This window comes from Ailuropoda melanoleuca, chromosome 13 (genome assembly GCF_002007445.2).
Source record: "Ailuropoda melanoleuca isolate Jingjing chromosome 13, ASM200744v2, whole genome shotgun sequence".
NCBI lineage: Eukaryota > Metazoa > Chordata > Mammalia > Carnivora > Ursidae > Ailuropoda > Ailuropoda melanoleuca.
The window spans coordinates 33,184,568-33,210,931 of record NC_048230.1 but is presented as its reverse complement, the minus strand read 5'-3'; the positions used below and the strand labels follow the sequence as shown (position 1 = coordinate 33,210,931).

Sequence of the window (26,364 nt, the reverse complement as noted above, 5' to 3'; positions counted from 1 at the left end):
GCTTAACCAACTATGCCACCCAGGTACCCCTATTTTTGTTTTTTTATTTTCATTCTCATTTTTGCACATAGTAAATTCCTTACTTGCATCTTACAGTAACATACAATTTTCAATGGGCTTCCAAGTGTTAATTTTTATTCTAGAAGTGAAATTGTTAAGGATGCTAAACTTACAGAAATCCATCATTTCAATTCTATCATGTAAGATATAATTCAGTACCCCAAGGAAATAGTTAGAGATGCATATAAGGATATATTAACTATTAAGAGATAATAAGGATATTCTTCCCACGATTATTTAAAGTATAAAAAATCTTAATTCCCAACAATAGGGACAAGTTAAATTAACTGGGGATACTTCCATAATTTGAAATATAATACAGCCATTAAAAATAGATGCTTAGGAACAAAATTTAATAGAATGAAAATTACTCAAAATATACAAAAAAATATATGGTATCATCTCAATTTTCTAAGGAAAAATTTGGGTTTATGGGATACATAAAGAAAAAAACTAAAAGACAATACAATATTTTGCCAGTGTTTTTATTTCTAGGTGTTGGTTTTATGGCTGATTTTTATTTCCTTCTTTACATATGTCTATATTTTCTAAAATTTCTTCAATAAAAATCCACAAATTATTTTATAATTATAAATGCTACTTTAAAAGAAAGAACTAAGATAATTCTCACACAGAGGCAACTCAGCATATAATTTTTAAATATTTTAGTATAGAGAAAAAATATGATTAAAAAATTTCATACAAAAGTCCAAAACAACTATGTAATTGCACAAAGCATTATTTTAGCCAAAATATATGTACTGGATATATTTTAAGATATGAAGTAAGTTGATGTTTACATGCAAACTTCTCAATGATGCCAAAAATATTTTTGTAGTATGCCAAAAAGAAAAACAAAAACATAAGGGTGTGGAAAAAAATAAAGCCACACACATTTAAAATTGAATCTCTGCTGTAATACACGATAGCTTTAAATGCTTTTTCTCTCACTCAACACATATGTGGGTAGTACTGGTATGGTCATGCCTGATCCAAGGTGCCATCATAAAGAATAAAGATACTATTTCATCAAAGACCCCCAAAAGATTCAAAAAGCCAGTACTTCCTTTCAATTATTTTAATTATTCTATGGTAAGCAGCCTCAACACTAAGAATTAGTACAAAATAAAAGTAAAAAGCAAAGTGGTTGGGGATGACTTAGAATGACTTGTAAAAACAATTAATGACAATTTGGAAAAGAAAGAAATTCAAAATAAGAGCTCAAAGGAAGATGTGTCTGCATATGAAAAGTATTTCCCTCAAAGGCTTTTTAAAATGTAGTTGTTTTTTATTTCAACAATTTTTTTAAACACTAAGATTGCACCAAGAAACAAAACCCCACACACCTTAAACTGGAGCCATGAAATGACAAATAGTACTGAGATAAGCAGCAGTAATTCCATCAGATTGAAAGTTAAAAGAAAAAATTGCCTTTCCTTCTCCATTATCGACAAAAACTAAATTATATGCTCATGCTATTATTTGGAATACCTAAGCAAAAAAAATCAATGTCCTTTGTGATATTTTATAAATAGGGTGGTGAGAAAACCCTTTCATGTTGAAAATCACCAAACTGAAATTAAATTTTAGAAATTCTTAGAAGCATCCTCATTAAAATGAAAGAATAATGAAAAATTATTTAATTAAATTTATTAGAAACATTAAATCTAAGTCCAATAACATCTTTCACATTTGCACATTTAAACTACAATTTACAAGTTCCATACATATTCATTATTCTCATTAATTTTGGTAATGACCCTGTGACATCAATAATTATCCTCTCTTAAAGCAAAAACTAAACCAATATTCTTGACTTCCCTGGCTAATATGACTAGAGAATGGTAAAGGCAGGTTAAGGACATAGTTTTTCAGATTCCTAATCTAAGTCTTCTATCACACCACACAGATGACCAAAAGTGTTTCATTGGTGTCCTAAGCAAAAATAGAAATAATAATAATGATTTTCAAATTTCTTAGAACAGAAATTTTAAAAAGGAAATCATAAAGCAAATTCACCGTCATTTCATGTCTACTATATGTGAAGCAGACAGGTACTTACGGACCATAAAATCTTGATCCTAATACTGTAAAGCAGGTATCTCCCAAATTAGACAGGGAAACTAAGACTCAGAGGGAGCAAGTATCTGCCCATTTTCACACAGCAAATAAGCTGGATTTAAATCCAGGTATTCTTTACTCCATAGTTTATGCTTTTAGCCAATAAACAATACTGCCATTTGGATAATTCTATTTTCAAAGACCAAAGAAAGATAGTATATTATGTTATATATCAACCATAGCATAGCTTAATTTAGCACATCAATTTAAATAGCAGAACAGTAAGAATAGCGAAACTAGAAAGATCCATTAAAACTAAGTTGAGATAAAGGCAGGATGGAGGGATTCGCTGAGGTCAAAGACACTGCTTCTGAAAACTGCCATCTCCCCAGGCCCTGACAAGCAGGGATGGATAGTCAGGAGACAGCCCCTCGGCACACTCTCACAAAGTGGAAAATGTGCATGAAAAAAGAGAAAAACAAACCTTGCCTCCCCTGCATCATTATTTTACATTCGTACCAAAGACAATCCCTCCCTACCGTGCATCATTATTCAAAGACCTGAAAACTCATACTATACAAAATACAAAAACTGTGTTCATCATTCAATACAACAGAAATATCTCAATCCTACCTCTTTCTCATGCATTCGAGAGAGTAGTTGATCATCATGGAAACTGCTGGATTTTCTCAGGCTGAATTTGGGAGTCATCTGTGGAATGAGTTAGAGTTATTCAATACTTTTTTTGGCCTGCTTTATTCTTAACCCAAAAGGAAACTCTAATTGCCTGAAGTTCATGCCAAAATAATACCAACATTGGAGAAAAAAGCGATTTATTCACTCTCAAGTGAATGATTTCATAGGATTAATAAGACTAGTATGCTTCATAATGTGGACTTGCGCNCTAATTGCCTGAAGTTCATGCCAAAATAATACCAACATTGGAGAAAAAAGCGATTTATTCACTCTCAAGTGATAGGATTAATAAGACTAGTATGCTTCATAATGTGGACTTGCGCTCTTTTCTGTAAAGGACTAAATGATTACTTTATTTAAAAGTATCTGTCCATGAGGGGGCGCCAGGTGGCTCAGTCAGTTGAGCACCCAGCTCTTAATTTCAGCTCAGGTCAAGATCTGAGGGTCCTGAGATGAGCCCCGCTGCGGACTCCATGCTCCATGGAGTCTGCTTGGGATTCTCTCTCTCTCTGCCTCTGCCCCTCCCCGCACTTGCGCATGTGCTCTCTTTCTCACTCGCTCGCTCTCAATGAATAAATAAAATCTTAAAAAAAAAAAAAAAAAAAAATCTGTCCAAAGGAAAAATCCAGTGAAATTCTCACCTACCAGAGAAAGCGGAATTGGCTTCTGTCTCAGGTATCGAGGATTTTCTATCTAAAAATTTGAGATAGAATTTAATAATTTTATTAATTATTAATATTTTTGAGTCTTCACTTTTAATTATTATTTGATAAAATATAGAATTCAGCTGCTATACAAAAATGTTTTCTATGTGCCTTAATATTTAGTTTGTGTTTTAGGATAGGTAATGCACAATATGTTTTTAGTAGCCCACTAACAAATAAAATATAAAACATAAACTCTTTTGCAGACAGAAATGCACCTTCGTGATCCTCTCATAGCCTAACTGCCCAGCTTCATTTCCACTACTCCTCCCATCACATTTTATACTCCCAGAACCCTGGATGACTTACATTACCGAAATACAGTAGTCTTCCTGTGCCTCTCTGCCCCTAGACACCACTCTGAGCCCCTCTAACCCCTATAAGCACGCACCTAATCACCTTTCAAGTCTCAATTTACTACACAGCCAGACAGGTTCAGTGCATGAACCCTTACATTCACCTCCAGAATAACTACTACAGTAGAGAATTCCTTTGGGACTTCTCCTATATCTACCTTTCAGGTTTATCTACCCCCTCAGTATACCCTGTATTCCAAAGACACTAAATGACTTGTTTTACCTTTAAAAACACTACATTCTCTCCCAAATCTGAGTCTTTGCAACCTATGAAATCATTCTCCCAATTTCTTCTTGTGGTTCATTTACTCAAGACTCTTACCCAAGAAATTTAATTAAGTTCCTCCTACTCAGATAGTACCCTTTTATAATCAAAATATCTATCTTCTGTAAAAGAGTGTAAGCTCTGAAAACAAACTATTATGACTGTCACAACCCATCTATCCCTAGAATCTACCTCAGGGCCTGGGAGGTGACAGGTGTCCAACAAATATTCATTAAGAACTGATGAGGGAACAGAAGGCAAGCTGAGGACAAAGTAGAAACTGATACCCTGCAACACCCCCCCCCATGGGATGTATGTGACATTCCTCTGGCACTCCTGGCTGCCCTAAAGGACAAAAAAACAGTTAACCAATAGATACCACAATCCTGCAAGACTTGAGTCTCCCTCAGTTTACAAATGTCTTAGCAGTTTACAAGAAGAAGCATGGAAGGGAATGTAGATACAATTAAATGTCCTCGTAATCTGCAGGCTCCAGGAAGTCCCCAACCATCTTAATGTTAATGCCTTGCTAGAGGGAAAAACAACCTTAACTTGACAATGGCAAGGCCTCTGGTATGTTGTGAGTCTTCTTTAACATATGAAAGTATTTCCTCAACCTCCCTTTTTCCTTATCTCCCCCAACCCCATGGTACATAACAGCCACCCCTCACAACCCTGGTGCAGCAGCTCTTTCTGCCCACGGGTCCTGTCCCCGTGCTTTAATAAACCACCAATTTTGTGGGTAGTACTGACACCTCAAGACACCTCAAGACACCTCAAGAATTCTTCCTTGGTCGTCGGCTCCGGACTCCACCCCACTGAACCTCACATGTATTCCGTGTCCTCATCAAGAACAAAGGAAGGAGAAGGGAAGGAAGAAGGGAGGATAGGAGGGAAGAAGGAAGGGAGGGAGGGAGGGAGGGAGGGAGGAAGGAAGGGAGGAAGGGGCAAAATGTATCCTGATCCCACCCTCTTACCAAACTCCTAAAGTATCCTATGTGTCTCTCATAGCACATTCTAAGGGTTTATCAGTATGTCGCCACATCTGTCTTTATGCACAATAAGTGCAAGGATAATGACTTCTCAACTTTGTATTCCTGGTAGCTAGCACAATACCTAACTTGTAGTAGGCTTTCAAGGAAATATTTATTGGATGAATATACTATATGATAAATTAGAAACACTGATTATTATCCCAAATATTTCATTCTCAAATGAAGTGATAATTAAAAATCATTATCATGGAATTCTAATCTCTTGACATCTTAAGTGTATAATTTATGACACAGATAATCTCAAAATGTACAAGAACACACGACAACACTAACCATGACTCCAAACTAGAATAATGATTTTTACCCGGAAGCAGACCACTGGCATCAACTGACAAACTTTGTCAAACATATATTATCAGAATCCACTCCTCCAAAATCCCACTGTGTTTTCAAAAAACTCCTCAAATGACTTATTATGGTTCATAATCGTGGAAGATAAACAATCCATACCCAAATACCCACGTTGATAATAACGATAAGGATGCATAAAGGACCAATTAATCAAAGAATACAGAGGCAATGAAATTAAAAATAGAACTGATTATTCATGTTCAAACAACATAAAAGCCTCTATAGCAACAGATAAGATCTGAAGAGTAACTATATTTTAGCACCTAGATAAGGAGTAATTTACAAAACAATTTTCTTTTGCCTGAAGGCTGATTCCTATAAAGTAATGGCAACTGTTTGAATTTAAATTTCTCTCCCCATCCTCCAAAAACCCATACAGATCAACAAAGAGAGCACATAAAAACACACATCACCTATGCCTACATCATAACAAGGACCCATTACTAAAACCCTTGATTTACATTTAAGTGGCCAAAGAAAGATCACAGATCAGCAGAATTAGATCCTGAGCCAAACCAGAGTGATAGCATGGAACAAAAAGAATGGGCCTCAGGGTCCCAGTGGTGTTGGAATATAAATGTCATCAAACACTGACCTGTATAAGGAGAGTGGTCTACCTTATGTGGGTCGTACAAAAAACCTGATGGATCAGAGTGCTGGAGACAGGATAATCAAAAGAAGGGTGTAAAAAGTGTAAAGAACCAGAGAAGGTTCTTAGGAAGGAACCACTTCTGCAGTAGAGAGAGGCCCCTTGGGAGGAAGTTTGTCCATAATGAAGGGAAAGAAAGATGGAGCTGAAGAAAAAGAACCTATAGAAACAAGACAGAAGCAAAGAAGCAGAGAATGATAGGCCTAAATGACAACCACAAAAGGCAGCACTTATTAAAGAAACTGAACTTCAGTGGAGTGGGAGAAGGCCTTCCTGAACCAAGAAATAAAGTAAGCTACCCAAGCCATCCATCCATTCCACACAACCACCGGCTACTGCTTGTTCAAAAAAATCTAACATCAATAATCATGAAAAACAACAACAAAAAGAATCCAACATCCATAAAAACTTTCTATAAAAAACAAAATCAAACCCTGTCAGTAGTAGGAATTACTTTTTTCCAAAGCCATGAAATAGAAGAAAACAGTGATATGGGCCTCCTTTGGCCTCCCCTGTGTCCAGTACTTTCATTCATTAGGGTTTTTGTGCAATCCACTTGAGGTAGACCACTTCCCTGTAGGTCAGTGTTTGATGATGCTTATGTGCCACCACCGGGACAATAATATTCAAGTATAACTTCTAAACAACCTCAGGAGGTTCATGAAGGACACTACAAATAAAGACAGACAACAGAGAGATATTAAACAGGAGCTGACCAAATAAGCGCTCGGCAAAGTTGCGAGATGCCAAATTGATACGTAAAAGTCAGCTGCATTTCTGTAAATCAGCAAAAATCACCTAGGAAAAGAAAATAATTTTACAGAGATATCATTTGTAATCACAAAACAATATATAATTTCTAAAAGTAAATCTAAGAAAATACACATAAGCCTTTTGTGGAGAAAATAATTCAGCTTTTTTGAAAAACATTAATAAAGAAATAAATAGTGAAACCATGCTTTTGGACAGTTTCAATATTGTAAAAATGACAATTCTCCTTGATCTAGTGACTAAATTATTCCAAACCAAAATCTCAATAGGGCTTTTATAAAACTTAATAAGCTCATTATAAAACGTATATAAATAAATAGACAAGAATAGCCAAGACATGCCTGAAGAAAAAGATCAAGGTGGAGTGACTTACAAAGATATAATAAAACTACAGTAATGAATAAGTCAATGGAACCAACTAGAAAGTGCTAGAAACTCAAATAAATATGAGAACATGATTCACGAAAAATCTAGCATTGTGAATGAGAAAATAAAGATGTGTTCAATAAGTGGGGGAAAAAATGATATCTGATTCCTTCTCGTACCATATATAATAAATTCCCAATGGATTAAATACTTATAATTAAAAGCAGAACCATAAAACCTTTCAGAAGACAACTTAAAAGAATGACTTGAGGTGCTTGCGTGGCTCAGTCGACTAAGAGTCCAACTCTAGATTTCACCTCAGGTCATGGTTCCAGGCTTGTGATATTGAGCTCCTCGTGGGGCTCCATGCTGGGCATGAAGCCTGCTTAAGATTCTCTCTCTCCCTCTCCCTCTGCTCCTCTGCACCCCACCCCCAACCCCCATCCCACCCCACGTCCCCTCCCTTGCACACACATGCACTCTCTCGCACTCTTTCTCTCTCAAAAAAAATAAACAAAAACAAAAAAGAATGACTTTATGGCCTAAGAGTAGAAAAGATTTCTTAAGCAAGAAACAAAAAAAACAAAAAGCATTAAAAAAAAAAGGAAATTAATAAATTTGACTAAGAACTTCTCTCCAAAAAAGATATCATAAATAAAAGGAAAAGATAAGCCATAAACAGGAAGATGTTTGCACAAATGATCAGTCTCCAAAATGTGTAAAGAAGGTCTTTAAAATTTAACAAAGAAAGAATATGGTTTTTTTTTAATGGGAAAAACATGAGACACATTTTACTGATGAAGAAATTTGAATGACTAATGCACATATGAATATATGTGCAATCTTTTCAGAAATATGAAAACATAAAGTAATTCCACAGTGAGATGGCATTTTATAGCCACCAGATCGGTACACATTAAAAATCTGACAATAAAAGTGTTCCAGATGGTGCACCACTGGTGGGTGTATGAATTAGTACATTCACTTTGGGAAACATTTATTAAGTGGAGATAATAATAAAACCCACTTAAATATCATACCAGAGAAAGAGGCACATTCTTTAGTAAATAGCACTGTACTATATATACACAGCTTTTGGAAAAATAGAGGCAGCACATTTCCAGCAGGCAGCAAAGTGCACTCAATAAATATTTATTGTCTGAAGGTATATATATGAAAAGTAAGTAACCATTCTCTATTTTTGGAATGGAGAAAACCAGCCAAGAAAGTAAATTCTTCAAAAACACACCCAAATCTGCAAATACATAAAACCCTAATTCATAAGCAGAATTAAATAGGAGGGGAAAAATAAAGGAAGGGGGAAACGGAATTCTCAAAGATGCTCAAGCTCTAATTAAGCTTAAAATTTAAAACCAAAAGCCAGGAAAACCATCTGTGACTTATTTTGACACAACTCTACATTTACAAGCAGAGTACAAAATATTGGTTTAGCTAATTACAATGTAGCCTTTCAACTATGCAGAAGTGACTCCTGTTTCATCCTCTGCATCTTTAAAAGCCATTAAATACAGAAGTTAAAGACTCATTCTGTTATCATAAATTTTCTTTCTCAAGTTGACCAAAAAAAAAAAGAAAAAATCTATTATAATATTTAAAAGCAACAATGAACACTACAAACAAGTATAAATCTTCTTTCTGTTGTTGTCCATTTACAATACATTGAGCTTGCCTCATAACCACTTTCAATATGTAATGAGAAAAAAAAAATACGTAATGAGAATTATCCATAGTAAAGCATGTTCTTGCGTCTACTTGGGGGAAATAAGCAATCTATTTTCTGATTTTATAACAGCAGCCAGATGTGCTTTGAAGTTAAATGTTCCCACTTTGTAATCCACCAGTAAATGGACTTGAAGCAATCTGTAAACAGTCTTAACATTTACTTTTTTCATGTTCTTTTGGAAAATTTCTTGTTCTCTTATAATACCTCAAGAAAGAAGACCACAATAAAGAATATCCAAAATGGAAGATAAAAAGGATTTATGTGAAACATTAAAGTCTAACAAAATATTATACAGAAAACAAAGCCAAAAAAATTAAGTTCCAATAGCAGGAAAGAATCACATGACCAAATGCTTTTTGTTTAAAGAACAAATAGAATCACAGTAATAAAATATGTAATAGTTTAAACTAGACACAAATACAGATATCTGAATGCTTTCTATTGAAAACTGGCTTTTGACATTTTACTTTGGTTAGTGTTTTAGCCAATTTGTTTGGTTACAAAGGGTTCTGTCAGATTATTCCTTTGGATTATTCAGGATTTTGGTCAAATTGATCAAACATCCCTTATACACTAATGTTGAACAGTTAGAGATGTTCTATGATTCCAGAAAAATAGAAAGACATTTTATCTGATATTTTAGCTGGCTTAAAGGAATGGACATTAACAAGCAATATATTACTAACACCACAACTAAAATAAATGTTTTTAAGTCATGGCATCTGTCAGAACAGCCAAAATTCTCTCAATAGCATAAAATAAATACAGTCCTCAATGTCAAATCAATTATGCTCCAAAATAATGTTTCTTAAGTCAACATTTTAGAACTTGAAAAATCTTTTTCCTCAGAAATAATACTACAAATGGAGGCTCATTCGTTGGTTTATTCACATTTCAACAAACGTTTAGTGAGCACAAATTAACTACAAATATATAAAGGCATAGTCCCTTGGCACAAGGAAAAGCAAATAAGCCAAAGGAACAGAATGGAAACAGACATATAGTATCACCTGATTTATGAGACAAATAACACCATAATGTCACAGGAATAGTCTTTTCAATAAATGGCAGTGTCACCTGGATATATATATAAGGGACAAAAGTAAATTTTAACACCCTATCTTATAACACATTCCCAGATTACCTCCAAATGGTATGTAATCTAAATAGGAAAAGTGGGGCACCTGTGTGGCTCAGGGTTAAGCGTCTGCCTTTGGTTTAGGTCATAATCTCAGGGTCCTGGGATCAAGCCCCACGTTGGGCTCCCTGCAGACAGGGAGCCTGCTTCTCCCTCTCCTCCCTGCTCATGTGCTCACTCTCTCTCTCTCTCTCTCAAATAAATAAATAAATAAATAAAATCTTTAAAAAATAAACAAATAAAATAAATAAATAAATAAAGTAAAACAACAGGCTGCTAGGAGACAACATAGAAGAGCATCTTCAGGACCTTAAGACAGTCCAAGATCTTAAATAGGACACAAAACAACACAAATCACAGAGTGAAAAAGTAAGAAAATGAACTGCATTAAAATGTTCATTTTCTGTTCATCAAAGACACCAGTAAGAGATTAAAGGAAAGGAACAAAGTAAGAGAAAATATTTATAATACTCCAAAAGGACTCTGACCCAGAATAGATACAAAACTCTTACATACCAGTATGAAAAAGGCAAACAACCCAACAGAAAAACTGGCAAAGGCACAAGCAGGCACTTCACTCTGAGAGCCATGTAAACTGTCAATAACATCTGAAAAGTCACCTAACTGTATTAGTCACCAGGAAAATACATATGAAAACCACATAATGCAGTGTCACTAGCCACTCTCAAGAATGGCTAAATTTTTTGAAGTAAAAAAAAAAAAAAAAAAAAAAATTAACTGACCATACCAAGAATTGAAGAGAAAGTAGAGAAACGGGAGCTGGCCCCCGGCTGAGGACAAAAACTAGCAGAGTCACTTCAGAGAACGATTAGGCAGCATCTGTATCAATCAGCTCTCTGCTACACAACAAGTCACCCCAAACCTTCACAGCTTTAAGCTACAACCACTGTATCGAGCTTGCAATTCTGTGGGTCAGCAAATTGGGCAGCTCAAGCGCTGGAACCGTTCCTCGTCTCAACTTATTCTTTTCTCTTCCTCTTCCTCTTTTGTTTACTAGACCAGCACGGCAGCTGCCCCGGTGCCTGATTAGGATGGTTCCCAACAGGCCAGTGAGGAAGACCCCAGTGAGTACACCAGCCAGGCTTCCTACAGGGAAAGTAAAGGCACATCCCACCTGCTAATGGCTCACAGGCACCCCCTCGCCCTCAACAGGAAGGTTCACCCCTCCCCGATGGCCCCTGACCCCCAGGTGGGTTGGCCTAACTCTAGGGTGCTGTCCACCCTCTGGAGCTACCTGCAGGATCTGGGGGACACTCACTCCTGCTGACCTTGCCCAGCTCACACGCCTGTCTTGAGAACTATCCCTGCACTAATCCCACACTCCTCTCGGATTCTGCTCTGGGGCTAAAGGGCAAAGAGTCCTCACTGTTCCTTTGCTCCTGGTGGGAGTGAGACTTTGCAGTCAGAATGTGGACCTACGGTGGGAGTGGGCAGGTGACTAGTAACCAGGATAGAAGGCCCAGGAAAGTCCTCCTTCCAGCCCCCAGTCAGAGCCTTAGAAAAAGAGAAAAGAGAAAAATGTACATAAAGATAGTCGAGCATGAAATATATATCAATTATACTGGCAGAGTAAGAAAACTTCCCCAAAACTAAAGGTTAGAAAGCTTAAAGAGTTAAAAAAAAAAAAATAGGAGGAAAATATAATTGCTAGGTTTAATAAGTAAATCCCTACTTGAATTACGTATTCCTAAAAAAATACTAACACACTCCAGGAGAAAGAAAGAATATATCTGAGGGAAAAATGTATTTTTAACAAAAACTAGAAAATTCAAATTCTAGAACATCTAATACATCTGAACAAAGGTGTATGAAAGTCATACCAGCGATATAAAAAATGAACCCTTGGTGTAGAGCACTAAAATTAACTACTATTAACTGATCACTCACAGGAAGAAAAAAAAAAATCCATCACACATTCTCGAACAAAACTAAAATCAAAGCAAAATCTAAGCTTTTTAATACACTGGGTTCTAAATTATTCTACTGTGATCAAAAGATATAGTTCAGCCTGATTAATGTATATATGTTATATAAAAATCCAAGACTTTCATACTTTACACTTTTAGTGCATTCTTTGAACAATAAAAGTGTGAAACAAAATCCAGGCAGACCTAGTTTTAAGGCATCACCTCAAAATATTTTAGATGTTTTATTTTAATTTTATTATACAAATGAAAAATTTAATCCTCTGAACAGTTAAATAATCGGGCAAAGTACTCTGTGTGCTAAGAAATGTACATCAGAAGTTCCAAATGGCTAAGAGCAAAGGCAAGTTTAAAAGGATAGCCCAGAATTTCACTTTTCATTTTGATATTGCTTTCTGGCAAATATCAAAAAAATTTGTCTTTCTGGGGGATTTCCTGTGTTCTTCTCCCACACTGGCAACTTAGGCCTTCCCTCCAATGGCAGCTTCCCCTCCACCTCCAAACATAACAATGTGTTTCTTTTGACTTACTATCCCCCTCTTGTTACTAATTCTCTCTTTTCTCTTTCACTAACATGCTTCCAAAATGGCTAGGAGATTCATATTGCTTTAAATTCTTATCCATTCCCTACCTTCTAATCATGTCCCCTGTAGGAGTCACCTGTTCTTACTCTGTCCCCTGAAGACCGGCTGTCCAGCCTCTGGGCGCAGCCACCACCTCAAACAGCATGACTACAAAATAGGATTCCAACCATCAAGTCTCATGAAGCTCCAAACCTTGACCTCCCCAATTCGTCCAACCATCTCTTCCGACTCCACCAGTCTGAAAGGAAACTTGTAACCCTTAAAATGGATCCCCCCATCTGACAGTTAACTGACAGAGAGCCAATGTTTCCATTTCCTAGAAGCAAACCGTTAGGTGCCCTTCTGGTCAGCTCACCAATCAGTCACTAGCATCCCTTACCCTCTTTGAAATGCCTTTTCTTTCAACACTTTCCAGCTTCACAGAAATCACAGTAATGTGGAGTTCACCACAAACATCGAAAAGATAATTGGTTCCCTTTCTCCAATTTCCATTCACATCCAATATAACCTTCAAAATGCCACCAAGTCAATTTTCCTAAAGTGCCACTTTCATTAAAGACCATTATTAATAGGAAGGGTTTTAGGTTTTTTAAAATAACAATCCCTAATGTCAATGAAGAAACAGACAATCCTATATACTGCCGGTTGGAGAATAAACTGGCATCTACCTTCTGGGGGCAATGTACCAGGAAGGGATATAACCTAAGATAGCAACCAAATATGTATACAAAGATTCTGTAAGGAATTTTACTGCAGTATTACTTATATTAGCCACAAACTGGGAGCAACCAAAATGTCCAAAAATAGCAGAATGCTTAAATAAGTTATGGAATACCCAGCCAAGAGAAAAATTAGTGCTATTGTTAATATTCATATTTATAGAACTATAATAAACTTATAGCAAATTTAAAACAGCACATAATAGTATTTATAATATGACTCCAATTTTGTTTAAATTTTAATTTTATAAATACACACAGAAAAAAAAGGAGGGGAGAATACATATAGCAAAAGGTTAAACCATCTCTCAGTGTTAAGATTTTCAAACATACTTTATCCCTCTGATTCTCTATATTTTTCAAATTTTCAAATTACAAATTATTTTATTAACAACAAAATGCAATAAAAATTGTTCTAACCCCCTTTTCATTTCCTCAAAGCATTTAAACAGCATCATGTAAAGTGGACCCTGGAAGGAAAAACTAAACCTCCAGGGCTCACTACTGCCTAAAATGTAAAAACTAAACTGCTCAAATTAGCATTCAAAGCTCCAGTACAATCCAGCCTGATTAACACTGCCCCCTAATCCACTACATAAGTCCCAAAGATCCAGCCCTGACTTCTGACTTACACCACCCATGTTTCTTCATGCCTCTCTCTTCCTAGCTCTCCATCTCCTTGACTATCTGGATACATCCATGCCCCTCTCGGTCTTTGTACCTGAAAACTTGCTGCCCATGGTGGTGGTTCATCCAGGAAATCTCCCAATTTTTTTAACCCAAATAACCTTGCTTCCCCAAGTCCTCCCTCCCCTTCTCTCCACTTTAGTATTCTACTTTCTAACTCATTTTAATATATTACCATATACTATCTTCAATTATTATTTAACTACATATGTGTGTATCTCCTATTTCACCAGTAAGAAAGTCAGCTTGTTGAGGGCAGGGACTGTTTCACACTTCTTTGGAATGTTCCTTCTCTTTCCAGTACTCAAAGTCCTTCTCCCACAGTACCACCGCAGTACTAAATGGCTGACATCCAATAATATTCACTAAATAGAATTAGTTCAGATGTTTTCCAAATACAATACAATTCTCCTACATAAAGTACTTTGTTTTACCCCAAGATTCCAACTATTGAGGCGAGCTTCGATGTCGCTGTCATCCAAAGAAACAGCAGATTTCTTGGAATAAGCTTCCTGAAAGACAAAAGACAAAAGAAAAGGGTGTGGGGGAGGAGAGAAGGAAGAAATAAAAGAGAGAAGGAAGGAGGGAGAGAGGGAAAGAGAGAGGAAAGAAGAAAGAAAACAGAAAACAGGACAAAATATATGTCATTCAGAGTAATGAGAGTTTCGTGTGCTTTTCTGGTAGTGCTGTATTGCCCTCAAAGGAAAGGTTTATGTTGAGTTGGAGTTCTCAATTCTAAGTAATGACTGTTTATTATAGCTGCTTAGGGCTATGAGGTGCCTTCACAATATATTCACACAGTAACTAGATTTCAAAAAAAAAAAAGAAAAAAAACGCCACACATCAAAAGAATATTTTAAAAATTAATCCAGATTCTTCTCTTTAAGTTCTTTTACAAAAAGTTTTAATTGTGGTATACCACAGTAGCTTTAAAGGGGGGTGGGGAAACACTTGAAAAGATGAATTATTTATAATCCTTAAAATTAGTTAACAGGGAAGTTTGTGTTGATGTCCAAGAAGCTCTTTGTTCTTAAATTAATTCTCATTCATACACTGAATATAAAGAGAAATAAGCTTTGGATTCACATCATGAGAACACAATAATGGTGAAATTTTACTTTTTTAAAAAATTAAAATTGCATGCTTTTTTTCCCCTCCCATATAACTTATTATATTACACATTTATCAAAGCAGATTGAAATTATAACTGAGCACTGCCTAAAATCTGCGCCCAGAAATGGACAATGATCTAAAAGCCCTAGAAACTTAGAAAGGTAAATTTGTGTAAAATAATAATGTATGTATTACAGTACAGCCAAAAAACGTATTTTGAAATTAAATTTGTTGGCACACCATTTCCAGACTTTTAGAAAACCTCACTACTAATAAATAAATCTATTTACCTATGATCATTTAAATTATCTGAAGTGATGAAAAAATATACTAAAATGTTCCCCATATCTTATCTCCAAATTTCTATTCAACAAAATGTTGAATTTATTATATATACTATATTTAAATTCACTATTGTTTCTATCGTTGGTCCCCTGCTTCTTGTATGTTTTTCTCTGTGAACAAGAATGTCTTAAGAAAATGCACCTGCCTTGTTTATTTTGAGTAAATGTAATGGTTGATAATAAACCCACAAATATTTAAAATACGCTGCCCTTAAAATATTTTCCGAAGTTCCAAACTATCATTGGAGAAAATGCAGTGAGTTATGTTTAGAGCAATATGTGCTGAACAGTCAGTCACGCATCACACATGATCTCCTTATACTAAAAGTCATGTAACCCAAGACAAGCCAGAGTTACGCAAGAAAGGCCCTAGTAAGCAGGCAAAATTCTTCTCTTTGGAAAGCTAACCGGAATGCTCACTAGCACCTCAAACCAAAACTATGTGAAGCAATTAGATGCAAGAGAGGCATTCACATTTCAGGACATAAGCGGTTCACTTTCAGCAAAAATGCAGTATACCCTACCTCACTACAAGTTAATCCCAGTTTCTCCAGTTTATGTCTACTGGGTGTCTAATCATATATACATTTATACACACATACACACGGAGTAAAAGGGAAAAGGAAAAAAACAGCTAAAAAATGAAGCTTCCAAAGTTATTCGTCAATGCATAAGAGAAACAATACACTGCTTCACATGATGCCCCCAAATAATTGAGAAAGCAGAAGGAACACTGTGGAATAGACCAAACACACATTTTCTTTGATATCAGGGTGTTCACCAAAACCTTTAGACTTTATTCACTGTTTTTAAGTAATTGTTGGAACTTTGACAAACATGAAAAACTAAAAATTTGTGGAGATGTTTTAAAATAACAAACAAAAGTAGAATCTGATCTTACACAACTCTTTGGGGTAACACTGTGTCCGTCTTCTCTGGAGGCTGGACTCCTAGAATGTGATCTCATTTGGAGCTTCGCAGTGGATAGTTCCCTACTAACAGATCAAAACAGTAACAATCAGAACGGGGGAAATTCAGAGGACACAGGGCATTCAAATCTAGGATAACTAATTTTTTTCTTTTGGAAATGAGATGACTGTTTATATTTAACAATGATGCTTCCATTGCAAAGAAAAAGGAAATGCGTATTAACGACCATTTGTATTTCTCACATTTTATTTTGATTTAACTATAAATAAAATGTCACCTAAATGCCACATACTTGCTTACAAACAAATGCTGTTTTTAAATGGAGCTGTAATAAACTACATGTATTTAAATCTTTTCTCCTTCCTCCCTATTTTCCTAAGTGGAGAACAAGAGAAAAATGAAGCATATATTTTCCCAGAGAGGATAATTGTTTTAAAAGGTTAGTAAGTTTTCTTGGATTCATGTTGTACATCAAGATGAAGCCTTAAAATACATAAAATTTAAAAATCCTCATGTACTGGAAATTTGGATTAATTTGAAGCCATGTCAGAAACTACAGATAAATCAGTCTTAAATTTAAGATACACCATGCTAATTCAGGTAAAATGTTATAAGTACGGTATAAATAGGAAAATAGTTTAAGCTTCCAAATGGATTTGAACAAAAAGGCTTTTCTCCAATATGAAATATAATATAAAAATATCATTCTCAATATTCTACTTTAGCCTGGAGTCTCTCATATATTTTTTACTCAAGCTCTGTCAATGAAAGTTTCATTATTATGAATATCTATGCTCTGAACAGCTCCTTCAAGATACATAAAATGGAAATTAACCATTAAAGAGTGAGTTAAAGTCACTAACTTTTAACCACAAGCCCTATCAGGATTCCCTTCACAAATACTGGTCCATACTAAGTACTCCCAAAGACAGAATAGTAGTTGAAAAAGATACGATGACAATGACAGTGCTTTTGTTAGTAACAACGAAAGAATAACATTACTTAGACTAGTTACTAAGTAATGTAAAATGTCTGAAAAAGCTGTTTTAAAGAGAGCTATTGATTTTTTATACCTGTATTCAATATCCCAGATATCCAAAAACAAATGAGAAAAAGAGATAAATATTTTGAGAATAATTTCATTAGCCCATGTGCTTGAGCTGATATAAACATTTAAAACTAAGGATGGCAATCTGATATATCATACTAAGCAGTGGCCTGTCCTTCTTTAAGAATAGATTAAACAACCATAAAAAGAGCTAACTTAAAAATTGAAAAATGCTTAAATATTAAAAGAAATTCTCATACAAAATATTAATAAAAAAGAGGACTGAAACATTTATTTATTTATTACACAGGGTGCATACATAAAACAACATATCCTTTAATTCACTTGTAGCTGTCCTCTGTACCAATCTACCTCTTTTCCTTCACAATAAATTTTCAAAGTAAGTTATTAGATCCATGTCCTAACCATACACTTTTCAATCAACTGCAAACTGACTTCCACTCATCCTGAAAGTGCCATAATACGTCATCAACGATCTCCTAGTTGCTCAAGCAAATGAGCCGCTATTTGTCCTTACTCTAGTTGATCTCAGTAAAACATTAGGAACGGTGTTTTAAAGATGCCACATTCACTGGCTCCGTAGAACCATTCTTCTCCGGTTCTCATTCGATCCTTCAGAAAACTCCTTCACAATAACATTCAGCAGCTTTTCCTTCCCTGCCCACTCAAAGCATGCTATAATCTCAGGGTTCTGCGTCTAACCTTGTTTATTTCCCTTTTACATGCATTCCCTCTGGACAATCCAAAGTGCTAATAAAACGACTATCCGTTTTTCAAATAACATGAAGCTTTGGTTACTAAATCTACATTTCCAACCCAAATTGCTCTCTCTCGGCCTCCAGCCCCATTACAAATACAAATTTGAAAAGCCCTACTTACTTACAATTTAACTTGTCCAAAACTAAATTCATTATATTGTCCCTAAAACATGCTCCAATTCAGGCCAAATAAAGCAGAGGCATTCCTGAAGCCAGTTTCTTGTACAAGCAGTCGAGACAACAAATGAAGGAGGCCTTATCATTGCTAAAATCTGGCTGACACAAGAGACACAGGACATTAGGCACAGAAGTTTAGTTTCTTTCCACTGGGACTATCTCCATCTGGAAACACCATTAACTGGAACTCAAAGCAGAGAGACGGTTCAAACTCACAGTGATGGAGCTGGAGGTAAGGGTGACAGTGACAGAGAGGATAGGAGACAAAGCTCAACCCTATAAGCCTCTTTAGGAAGAATAACAGGTGCTGTCTACCACACAGAATAGCAAGATGTGGTGCTCAGAGAGCACCTGGTACAGGGGACATGATTACAGGAGCTTATGGTTATGGTACTTGCACCAATGAGAAGAGAGGGACTGTGGCTTGATCAATTTCAGGGTGCTGAAACTAACACAGAAACATTAGTAAGCATGTTAGTAAGTTTCCTGACATGCAAATGCCTCTTACCTCCCCAGAAGGAATAAAACTGTAGGAAAAATAAATTTTTCCCTTTCACTTTTTCCTAATATTAAAATATCTCAGGAGGAACCCAGAACCATTCTCTCAGCATCATTCTTGATTCCAAATACTAGAGAAACAAAGACTTGCCCCCATAAAGATAGATAAGATGCAAGACATGGTTTTTCTTTTTTATGTGATGAAATACATAGATTTTCAAATATCAAAAACCCTCATGTTCCTTGGATAAGCCCCATATAGTCATGATATATTATCCTTTTTATCCTTTTTCTGAATACAATTTGCTAATTAAGAATGTTTAAATCTATGTCCATGAGGGAATACTGGTATGCAGTTTTATGTTCTTGTAATGTCTTTGTCTTTTTTTTGGAAACAACGTTAATACCGAATTAACAAAATCAGTTCGGAAGCATTCCCTCTTCCTCTATTTCCTGGAAAAATTTCATGCAGGATGGTATTTCTTCCATAAAAGCCTGATAAAATTCACCAAGGAAGCCATCTGGGTTTGGAGATTTCTTTGTGAAAAGGTGACTAATTATGAATTAAGTTTCCTTGGTAGGTAATAGGGCTACTCAAATTTCCCGTTCCTTCTTGAGTCATTTTTGGTTCTGTGTCTTTCAGGGAATGTGTCTACTTCCTCAAAGTTTTCAGTGATATAAAGTTGTTTATATTATTCTCTTATTATATTCAATGTGTGCATGATCCATATGGAGTCTCTTTTACATTCTTGATAATGCTAATTTGTGTTTTCTCTCTCTTTTATTTTTAGTTGTGGCAAAATACATGTAACATAAAATTTACTGTCTTAACCATTTTTAAGTGTACAGTTTAGTGGCATTAAGTATATTCACAGGGGCGCTTGGGTGGCTCAGTCGGTTAGGTGTCGGACTCTTGGTTTTGGCTCAGGTCATGATCTCAGGGTCCTAAGATCAAAACCTGCGCCCAGCTCTGTGCTGAGCATGGGGTCTGCTTGTCCGTCTCCCTCTGCTCCTCCCCCCACCTGTGCTTTCACGCTCTCTAATAAAAATCTTTAAAAAAAATAGCACATGCATATTGCTGTGCACCCATCACCACCATCCATCTCTAGAACGTTTTCATCTTCCCAAACTGAAACTCTGTACCCATTAAACAGTAACTCCCCATTCTTCTCTGCCTACAGCCTTTGGCAAACACCATTCTACTTTCTGCCTTTATGAATCTGACTACTTTGGGTACCTCATGTAAGTGGAAACATACAGTATTTGTCTTTTTGTGATTGGCTTATTTCCCCCAGCATAACATCTTCAAGTTTCATCCATGTTGCAACATGTATCAGAATTTCCTTCCTTTTTAAGGCTCACTCATCTTCCACTGTATGTATATACCACATTTTCTTTCCATTCATCGACTAACAAACACTTGGAATTCTTCCACCTTTTGGATAGTGCAAATAATGATACCATGCACATGGGTGTACAAATAACTGTTCAAGATCCCGTTTTCAATTCTTTTGGGTTTGTTAGATCATATGGTAACTACTTTTAATTTATTTGAGGAACTGCCATATTATTTTTCACAGTAGCCTATCCCATTTTACATTTCCACCAAGAGTGCACAAGGGTCTCAATTTCTCCACATCATTGATAACACTTAATTTCTGGGTTTTAATAGTAGCCATCCTAATAGGTGTGAGGTGGTATCTCGGTATGATTTTGATTTGCATTTCCAGAATGATTATTGATATTGAGCATCTTTTCATGTGTTTATTGGTCATATGCATATCTTCTTTGGAGAAATGGCTATTCAAGCTTTTTGCCTATTTCTGACCAGGTAGTTTTTTGTTAGCATTGAGTTGCAGAAGTTTTGTTTTGGTTTTGTTTTGTTTTTTGTTTTGTTTTGTTTTTAGAGAGAGAATGCACACATGTGTGAACCAGGGGGCAGAGGGGCAGAGGGAGAGGGAGAGAATCCTAAGCAGGCTCCAAGCTGAGCTCAGAACCCAACTCAGGGCTCAGTACCATGACCCCGAGATCATAACCCAAGCCAAAATCAAGAGTCGGACACCTAAATGACTGAGCCACCCAGGCATCCCAACTTGTAGAATTTTTTTATATATTCTGAAAATTAACCATGTTCCAATTTGCAAATATTTTCTCCCATTGCGTGGGATGTCTTTTCATTCTGTTGATTGCACCCTTTGATACACAGAAGTTTTTAATTTTGATGTAATTCAATTCATCTATTTTTTTGCTTTTGGTGTCATATCCAATAAATCATTGCCAAATCCACTGTCATGAAGCTTCTCCCCTATATTTTCAACTAAAAGTTTTATAGTTGTATCTCTTATATTTAGGTCTTTGATCCATTTTGAGTTTATTTTTGTATATAGTGTAAGGTAAAAGTCCACCTTCATTCTTTTGCATGTGTTTGGCATCTAGTTTTCCCAGCACGACTTGTTGAAAAACTGTCCTATTCCTCTTGAGTGGTCTTGGCACCCTTGACAAAAATAATTTGGTCATATATACAAGGGTTTAGTTCTGGGGTCTCTATTCTAGTATGTTATTCTATATATATCTCCCATCTTTATAATACCACTGTTTTGATTACTGTGGCTTTGTAATAAATTTTGAAATCAGAAAGTGTGAGAACTCCAGTTTTGTTCTTCTTTTCCAAGACTGTTGTGGCTACATTGTCACTTGACATTCCATATGAATTCTAGAATGGACTTTTGTAATTCTGGGAGGAAAAAAAAAATGTCACTCAAATCTTGATAGTATTGCATTGGATCCATGAGCACAGGATGTCTTTCCATTTACTAGTGTCTTCTTTAATTTCTTTCCACAACATTTTGTAGCTTTTCACCTCCTTAAATAAGTTTATTCCTAAGTATTTTATTCTTTTTGAGGCTATTGTAAATGGAATTGTTTGGTTTCTTTTTTTTTTAAGATTTTATTTATTTATTTGACAGAGAGAGACAGCCAGCGAGAGAGGGAACACAAGCAGGGGGAGTGGGAGAGGAAGAAGCAGGCTCCCAGCAGAGGAGCCTGAGGTGGGGCTCGATCCCAGACTGCCCGGATCATGCCCTGAGCCGAAGGCAGACGCTTAACGACTGCGCCACCCAGGCGCCCCTGGAATTGTTTTCTTAATTTCTTTTCACATTGTTTACTGTTAGTGTATAAAGAAATGCAACTGATTTTTCTGTGTTGGTTTTGTATCCTGCAGCTTTGTTGAATTTATTGGTGCTAACAGTTTTTTATGGACTATATAAGGTTTTCTATGTATAAGATCATGTCACCTGTGAACAGAGGTGATTTTACTTCTTTCTCTCCAATTCGGATGCCTTTCTTTTTCTTGCCTAATTGCTCTGGCTAGAACTTCTAGTACTATGTTGAATAGAAGTGACAAGAGTGGGCATCATTGTCCTGTTCCTGACCTAAAGGAAAGTCTTTGTCTTTCAACATTAAGTATGATGTTGGCTATCTGCTTTTCATATGTGGACTATTATTTTGAGATAATTTCCTTCTATTCCTAGTTTGTTAAGTATTTTTATCACGAAAGGGTATTAAATTTTGTTAGATGCTTTTTCTGCATCGAGACGATCATGTGGTTTTTTTCTGTCATTCTGTTAATGCAATGTATTATATTGATTGAGTTTCATATATTGAATTATCCTTGCATTCCAGGAATATCCCACTTTGGTCATGGTATATAATCCTCTTAATGTGCTGCCAAAGTCTGTTTGCTAGTTGGATTTTTTTTTTTTTTAAAGAATTTTACATCAATATTCATCAGGGAAATGGGTCTGTAGTTTTCCAGTAGTGTCTTTGTCTGGCTTTGGTATCAGGGTAATGCTTACTTCATGCCATGAATTGGAAGTGTTTCCTCCTCTTCAATTTTTTGGAAGAGTTTGAGGAGGATTGGTGTTAAATATTCTTTAGATGCTCAGTAGAATTCACCAATGAAGCCATCTGGTCCTAGGCTTTTCTTTGTTGTGAGACTGTTGTATACTCCTTCGATCACCTTACCAGTTACAGGTTTTTTCGGGGTTTCTCTCTCTTCATGATTCAGTCTTTGTAAATTGTGTGTTTCTAGAAATTTGTCCATTTCATTTGGTTTATCCCATTTGTTGGCACACATCTGTTCATCATACTCACCTGTAATCCTTTTCATTTCCATAAAATCAGTTGTAATATCCCCTCTTTCATTTCTAATTTCAGTTGAGTCTTCTTCCTTTTCCAGTCAATTCAGCTAAACGTTTGTCAATTTTGTTGGTTTTTTTTTTTTAAGAAAACCACTGTTGGTTTTATTTTTTCCCTAATGCTTTTTTCATTCTCCATTTTGTTTATCTCTGCTCTAATTTTTATTATTTCCTTTCTTCTGCTAAATCTGGAGTTTGTTCTTCTTTTTCCAGTTCCTTAAGATGCAAATTCAGTTCCTCAATGTGAGATCTTTCTTCTTTTTTAATGTAAGCTTTTACAGCTGTAAATTTCCCTCTTAGCACTGCTTTCACAACATCTCACAAGTTTTGGTTCATTGTGTTTTCATTTGCATTTATCTCAAGATATTTTCTAATGTCCCTTTTGATTTCTTCCTTACTCATTGCTTGCTCAGAGTGAGTTATTTAATTTATATACATTTATGAATATTCTAGTTGTACTTCTCCTACTGACTTCTAGTTTCCTTATAATTTGATCAGAAAAAAATACTCTGTGTGATTTTGGTTTTACAAAATGTATTAAGACTTTTTGGGGCCTACCATATGGTTTACCCTAGAGAATATTCCATGCGCTCCTGAGAAAAATGTGTATTCTGCTGTTGTTAGGTGATTTGCTCTGTATATATCTGTTTGGTCCAATTGGTCTATAGTGTTGTTCAAGTCTTCTATTTCTTAATTAATCTTCTGATTGTTCTATCCATTATTGAATGTGGGAATGTGAGTTACCAAAGTTTTCACTATTATTATAGAGCTATTTCTCCCTTCAGTTCTGTCAATGTTTGCCTCATATATTTAGGACTTCTGATGTTTGATGCATCTATGTTTATAATTGTTAAATCTTCTTGGTGAATTGACCCTTTTATCATAATATAATGTCCTTCTTTTTCTCATAACAGTTTTTTATTTAAAGTCCATTTTGCATGATATATAGCCACCTCTGTTCTCCTTTGGTTACTACTTATATGGAATACCTTTCTTCATCTTTTCAATTTCAATGTGCGTGTGTCCTTAGATCTAAAGTGAGTCTCCTGTAAACAGCATATAGTTGGATACCGGAATTTTTTTATCCATTCTTCTAAGCCATGACTTGATTGTGGGGTTTAATACATTTACACATAAAGTGCAATTAATTAGTGATGGACAAAGACTATTGCCATTTTGTTATCTTCTGTATTCTTATAGCTTCTTTGTCTCTTATTTCCTTCCTTACTGCCTGCCGTTTTTATTTAGTTGATTTTTTTGTAGTGACGTGTTTTGATTCCTGTCTCATAGCCTTTTGTGTATATTTTCTTTGTGGTTACCATGAACATTATAAAAAAAAAAATCCTAAAATTACAACAATATATTTTAAACTTCAATTGCATACAAAACCTCTACTCTTTTACAGCTCCACATCTTTCTCCACAGCTTTTTGTTACTTATACCATGTACTCATCAACACATATTTATAATTATTTTATGCATATTTCTTTATACTCCTATAGAAAACAAAAAAAATGGAATTATAAGCCAAAATTAAAATTCTACGGGTTTTTATATTTGTCACTGTATTTCTTTTTATTTGATCAGTCTGACCAGAATTTATCAATTTTATTTAGCTTTCAAAAAAAAATCAATGCAGACACCTGGGTGGCTCAGTGGGTTAAGTGTATGTCTTCGGCTCAGGTCATGATTCCAAGGTCCTGGGATGAAGTCCTGAATCAGACTCCTTGCTCAGCAGGGAGCCTGCTTCTCCCTCTGCCTGATGCTCCCCCTGCTTGTGCACCCTCTCTCTCTCTGACAAATAAAATCTTTAAAAAAAAAAAAAAAAGCCAATGCTTGGTTCATTGATGTTTCTCTATTGCTTTCTGTTGCATTAATTTCCACTCATCTATTTTTTTCCTTCATTCTACTTAATTGGGTCCACTCACCTCCTATTTTTCCAGCTTCCAAAGAGGGGAGCTGTTAGCACTGATTTTAGATATCTCTTCTTTTCTTTTCTTTTTAAAGATTTTATTTATTTATTTGGGGGGGGGTGCACAAGCTCAGGGGTCAGGCAGAGGGAGAGGGAGAATCTCAAGCAAACTTCATGCTAAGCATGGCGCCTAACACTGGACTCAATCCCAGGACCCTGAAATCATGACCTAAGCTAAAATCAAGAGTCAGACACTTAACTAAGCCACCCAGGCACTCTGATATCTCTTCTTTACTGTTATAAGCATTAAAAACTCTAAATTTCCCTCTAAGCACTGCCTTAGCTGTACCTCATAAATTTTGTATTTTTCTTATCTTCTGTTTGAAAATATTTTCTGAATTCCCTTGTGATTTCTTTCTTAGAGGTGATTTTTTTGGGACACCTGGCTGACTCAGTCAGTGCGGCATGCAACTTTTGATCTCAGGGTTGTGAGTTTGAGCTCCACACTGGGTGTGGAGATCATTTAAAATTAAATCTTTAAAAAAAAAAGAAGTTTTTTTTTTTTTGTTTTTTGTTTGNGAGTTTGAGCTCCACACTGGGTGTGGAGATCATTTAAAATTAAATCTTTAAAAAAAAAAGAAGTTTTTTTTTTTTTGTTTTTTGTTTGTTTTTTTTTTAAAAGATTTTATTTATTTATTTGACAGAGATAGAGACAGCCAGCGAGAGAGGGAACACAAGCAGGGGGAGTGGGAGAGGAAGAAGCAGGCTCATAGCAGAAGAGCCTGATGTGGGGCTCGATCCCACAACGCCGGGATCACGCCCTGAGCCGAAGGCAGACGCTTAACCGCTGTGCCACCCAGGCGCCCCAAAAAAAAAAAGAAGTTTTTTTTAAAAATTTATAAACATTTTAGGGCTTTTCTGGATGTACAATAGTATTATTAATTTCTCATTAAATTCAAATGAGGACAGAATATATACTCCATGTCTTTCATCTTCTGAGACCAATTGAGATTTCTTTTATGACCCAGAGATGACCTATCTGGATGAACATGCCATGTGCACTTAAAGGATGTGTAATCTGCACTTATTGGGTAGGGTATTTTATAGATGTCAGTGAGGTTGAGGTGGGTCAGTGCATTTTTCAACTCCTCTATCCTTACTGATTTTTCTGCTCCATCGGTTCCTAAGAAAGGGTGTTAAAATCTGCAACATTTG

At 35.7% G+C, this 26,364-nt stretch overlaps 1 protein-coding gene across 6 annotated transcripts in view; it reads right to left on the bottom strand.

The window, feature by feature from the left end:
• CEP112 (centrosomal protein 112) overlaps positions 1 to 26,364 on the bottom strand; it is a 402,227-nt gene that overhangs the window by 350,338 nt on the left and 25,525 nt on the right. For 4 of the 6 annotated variants that reach the window (XM_034641414.1, XM_034641415.1, XM_019802270.2 and 1 more), the window contains 4 exons: positions 16,511 to 16,604; positions 14,587 to 14,664; positions 3,463 to 3,510; positions 2,755 to 2,832 (listed from right to left, as the gene is read on the bottom strand). In XM_034641414.1, the coding sequence (XP_034497305.1) occupies positions 2,755 to 2,832; positions 3,463 to 3,510; positions 14,587 to 14,664; positions 16,511 to 16,604 (298 nt within the window). Of the gene's footprint in view, positions 1 to 2,754; positions 2,833 to 3,462; positions 3,511 to 6,913; positions 6,991 to 14,586; positions 14,665 to 16,510; positions 16,605 to 26,364 lie in introns of those variants that run through there. The other 2 variants (XM_034641416.1, XM_034641418.1) reach the window with 2 other exon arrangements.